Genomic DNA, 4,797 nt, shown 5'->3' on the forward strand with positions numbered 1-4,797 from the left:
TCACTCAAGAGTTCTAAGTTACTTCACTATATTTTGTTCTTACTCAGAAGATTTCAGGATGTGCCTCCAAACAAGGCAGCACAAATTTAATACAGTGTCTCCCATATCTTACCTCTGGCAGCCTTAACTCTCACCCTTGAAATCTGACCTAGCCTGTCCTGCGCCTGTTCAGGAGTTAAGAATCTGCACAAACCAAATCCTTAACTTTATCGTCTTTCTACAGAGTTGAAAACTACACTAAAAAGCCCCTCAACCTAACAGTAGGAGCACTGACATCACCTATACACTTTAAGAACTGGTAATGATAGTCTTGTGTTTCTGAAGTAGAATTCCAAAATTGAAATACTTGGAGCTTCAGCATCTGGTAACTCTGCAGCTTGCCTTACTGGGTTTTAAATCAACCCAATTTTGCTCTTACAGTCAAGCAGGCATTATACCCAGAGGAACAACACAACAATATGCACCCTTGAACTTTCATTTAATTCACTTCTGAAATGCAACGTGGCACTATTGCAGCCATCAGCAGACAGTCTAACGTTATGTAAACAATTTCAAAAGCCAAATGGATGTAGAATAGATTAAGCATTAGTTTGGAAGGAGTTTGCAAAGAAAAAAAATACAAAATACATGTTTTTAGAAGAAGCTGGCTGCTTTACATTAACGCTAGCAAGTTTTTACAAGCAGCCTCTACACTATCAAGATGTCTTACTGCCTTTGTTGAAGGCAGGCAACAAGAAGAGACAACAGAAATTTTAAATCACCAAATTATTCTGTAAGCAAGTTGTGAGATTGTTCATTTCACCATGAAAACTGGTTAGTCTCATCTGGCAGGATAGTTGGAATGTAAGCAGTGTATTACCCAGCATTTCTTTACCCTCTTGCAAGCATTTAAAAAATTAATGTAAAAATACAATAATAAATCACTTTCTCCCTCACACACACACACACCTTTGCTCCTCACACACCAATTGCAAGGCGTAAGAGCTAAAAAAACCCTTTAATAAATCAGTTTAAAGAGAGACTGCCTATCACATAGAATGACTACATGTTATTTTTCAGTCAAAATAATCAAGCTACATCATGAATTTTTCATCAGTCTACCATGGAACCCATGAAAGGTTTATAAAAATAATTATGTGCAAGTAATTATATTAAACATGATTATCCATCATTAACCATCTCACAACCACAGGACAACTAGTGCTACTTCGTTATTGAGATCAAGTCTTACTCTTTCCAGACAGAGGCACTTCAGTGTGATATTTGTGTCATGCAAGCTACTGACTTCTGGTTGTCAGCACCAACACTGGATCGTAATTCACCTCCAGACACCTATACATAGTTTTAATAAGCAGGTACATTCTTCTCAAAGCCAGAGCTCACTGACACAGAGCGCCTCAGTGATGGTGTACTTCACCAGGAACCCATCCTTGTGCAGTTTCATTGAACTGAAACACCATTTGTTCTTTGACTTTTATTAAGTTCACTTAGGTTGACCAAATGAGCTTCCCTAAAGTAAACAGGGTTATAAAATATCAGGATGATTCTATCTTTAGGTGCTCCATAGAAACAAATACTTAGTTCAACTAGAAAACTTTAAAAATGACTTTAGATACAAAAGTGTAACAATTATACTGCGCGATACATCTTTATATATCACTAAGCTCATGAAATTAAAATTCAAAAAGTTTTTGCACCATCAAGAACAGCCACAAGTCCTGAACCTCCATTCTTTACGCATCCTTTATCAGAGTAAACTGAAACTTGGGAATGCTTGGGATTCAAAATACCCTGAGCACATACTAGTGCAACACCACAAAGCATACATAATCCATTGGAAAAGGGGAAGGGGGGAAACAAGAAAAAAAAAAAAGGCAAAAATCAGATGGTGCTTTATTATACAAGCATGAAAGTAAGTTCCTTTGGAAAATAACTTCTTGGGTGGACTTCTGGACCAGTGAGGTAGTCCAATGGGAGAGAAAAAAAAGTGGAAGTGGAACTTGGTCCCCACGCGTGATACCTGCCAAGCGGTCTCACCCCGGGGCGAAGCCGGGGCCCGGCAGGCCGCCCCCCGTGCGGCGGGGGGCCCGGCGCCGCCCGAGCGGGCCATAAAGTGCAGCAGCAGAACACGATCCAGACAAAAGCAATGTAAACAGGTGACTGATACTGGTCTCTTCGTCCGCACCGCGGCCAAGCTGAGGCGCGGGGAGCGGAGCGCCCGCAGGCTCAGGACGGTACCACGGGCAAGCGGCGCACCCGCACCACGGGGGACAGGTCCACGCCGAGGATCCGCTGCGCCCGCCGCCGCGCCGCCGCCAGGCTCCGCTGGCTCCACAGGCTGCCCCGCACACGGATGGTGGGGAACGTGGTGAGGCGGGGGGTGGCCGCCTTCCAGATCTCCTCCAGCGACTTGCCGCCGAACGGCTCCCAGGCGGCCGCCGCCGGGCTGCCCTGCTCGCTGTCCGCTTGCTCGCCCGAGGGCTCCGGCGCCTCCGCCGCCGCCTCCTCCTCCTGGGCGCGGGGGCCACCGGCCGCGGGCCGCTGCCTGCCCCGCTCCCTCCTGCGGCGCCGCCGCCGCCGCCGCCGCTTGGCGCTGCCGCCCGCCGCCCCGGGCCGGCGCTTGGCGTCGGCGGCCGGGAGGCGCCGCTTGCCGGCGCGGCGGCGGGGCCGCTCCGAGGGTGGCGGCGGGTCGGGGACGATGGCGCGGCAGGAGGAGTATCCGTAGACGTCCTTACTGCGGAGGATGACCGGGGAGAACTCGTGCTTGAGGCTACAGAGGAAGTTCCACAGCTCCGAGTCGGAGCTCATGAACTCCGTGGACTTGGGCATGAAGAGCTTGAGGGCGTCGCTCAGCGCCTTGGTGCCGGCGAAGGAGACCTGCGAGCGCGAGTACACAACTTTCTCCGCCTCCCCCTCCAGCCCCCAGGCGGCAGCCGCCGGTTCGCCGCCGGCCGCTCCTGCTGCCGCCGCCGCCGCCGCCGTCGCCGCCCGGGCTCCCGCAGCCGCCGCCGCGGCGCTCCCCGCCTCTGTGTTCATCTTCCCGGCTCCTCTCTCCAGCGCCGCCTGCTTCCTACTGCGGGTCATGGAGGCAGCGGGACGGAGTGGCGGGACAGACGCCGAGAAGGCAGAGCGAAGGCAGCGGACGCGACGCCGAAGGCAGGCTCCGCTCACCGCCGGGCGTGAGCCGCGATCGATGTCCTGCGCCCAGCACAAAATGGCGCTTTAAAGTCCCGGGCGGGGCCTGCGCGCGCCCGCCCCGCTGCGCCGCCCGTTGGCCCGTTCGAAACGCGTCGGGCGGGCCCGGCCCCGCCCCACCGGGGGCTGTGGCCGTGAGGGCGGCCGGCCCGGAGCCCCCTGCACCCGCCGCGTGTTCCGGCGGGGTCCGTCGGGCTGGCCCCGGCGCGACACCGAGCCGCGATCTCCGCGTCTCCCGTGGGTGCCCTCTGCCCTCCCGGGGGGGCCGTGCATGGCGGAGTGAGCGCGTGCCCGCATCGCGCCTCGCTGAGAGGATCCTCACGGGGCGGACAGAGGTGCCTTGTTGTGTGAAATGTGTTGGAGTAAGGGTTTGGTTGGACACTTCGATGAGCAAACTCCCGAAGGAGTAGCCATGAGGGAACGAGTCAAACAACAAAATTGCGTCAACAGACATGATACAGTGAAGTCCTTTATATGGCATTAAATACATTTCATCCTGTTTTAGAGGGTTCTTTTGGCATGAAGCTTAGGTTGGTCAGCCAACAACATTGTAAATCACAGAATCGCAGAACAGCTGGAGGTATCTAGTCCAACCTCATTGCTCAATAATAGCTGCCAAAACCAGGTTACCCAGGACTGTATCTGGATGGATTTTAAATATCTCCAAGGATGGATGCTCCTCGCTCTGCTGACCACGGATAGAACATGACATCCGAATGAAGCTGCATGAGGTGAAGTTCAGAGGTGATTCTAGGAAAAAGCTCTCTGAGAGGGTGGTCGGTCACTGAACAGGCTCCTCACTGAAATGGTCACAGCACCAACTGTCTTGGGTTACAATACAGAGTGTGATAAAAGGTATATGTTCTATCACCGTCTGTTGAGGGTGGGGGCAGTGATCCTTATCTCATCGGCAGATATTCTGCTAATGGGCCATCCATTGAAACCAGGCGGGGACATTGTTCTTTATCTTTTCACAACCCATCCCACCTCCAGAGAGTCATTTTCTGCTAATGGCCCATTCAGTCCCACTGTGTGGCTGATAAAATGACTTCATCCCATTGGAAGTTGCTCCAACCACGGAGAAGAGCCCAACATTTCTTAGCAAGGTTTTGGGACACTAAGGGAGCCCCTTTCTCCACTGGACTCCAGAGGAAAACCGGATTTCTCCACATCACCACTGGACCTTTAGAGGGAAACTGCACCTTGTACAGGAGCACTGCTCCAACTGAACCACATCTGTCACTGCAGGAGGATGCAGCCACCATTTAATGGGACTGCTACCAACACCCTGTCTGACGGGGTGTCAGGTTGTACTCTGACTTTGTCAGGGCTTGGGGTTTGTTCCTTTGTAGTACTGTATTTCTATTTTAATTTCCCTAGTAAAGAAGTGTTATTATTAATTCCCATATCTTTGCTTGAGAGCCCCTTGATTTCAAAATTATAATAATTTGGAGGGAGGGAGTTTCCATTCTCCATTTCAAAGAGAAGCTCCTGCCTTTCTTAGCAGACACCTGTCCTCCAAACTGGGACACCAACCCTGTCAGAGTTCAATGAGCATCTCAATGACATTCTTTGTTATATGGTTTAATTTTAGATCCTCTT

The 4,797-nt window shown here is 51.5% G+C and overlaps 1 protein-coding gene across 1 annotated transcript; it reads right to left on the reverse strand.

The window, feature by feature from the left end:
* Positions 1-459: 459 nt before the first annotated feature.
* On the reverse strand, positions 460-3,241 carry CCDC71L (coiled-coil domain containing 71 like). The gene has a single exon (XM_033059287.1). It carries the CDS (start codon positions 3,082-3,084, stop codon positions 2,227-2,229), a length of 858 nt encoding a protein of 285 aa, XP_032915178.1. The 5' UTR covers positions 3,085-3,241; the 3' UTR covers positions 460-2,226.
* Between the last annotated feature and the right edge of the window lie 1,556 nt (positions 3,242-4,797).

This window comes from Catharus ustulatus, chromosome 4 (genome assembly GCF_009819885.2).
Source record: "Catharus ustulatus isolate bCatUst1 chromosome 4, bCatUst1.pri.v2, whole genome shotgun sequence".
Classification (NCBI taxonomy): Eukaryota; Metazoa; Chordata; class Aves; order Passeriformes; family Turdidae; genus Catharus; species Catharus ustulatus.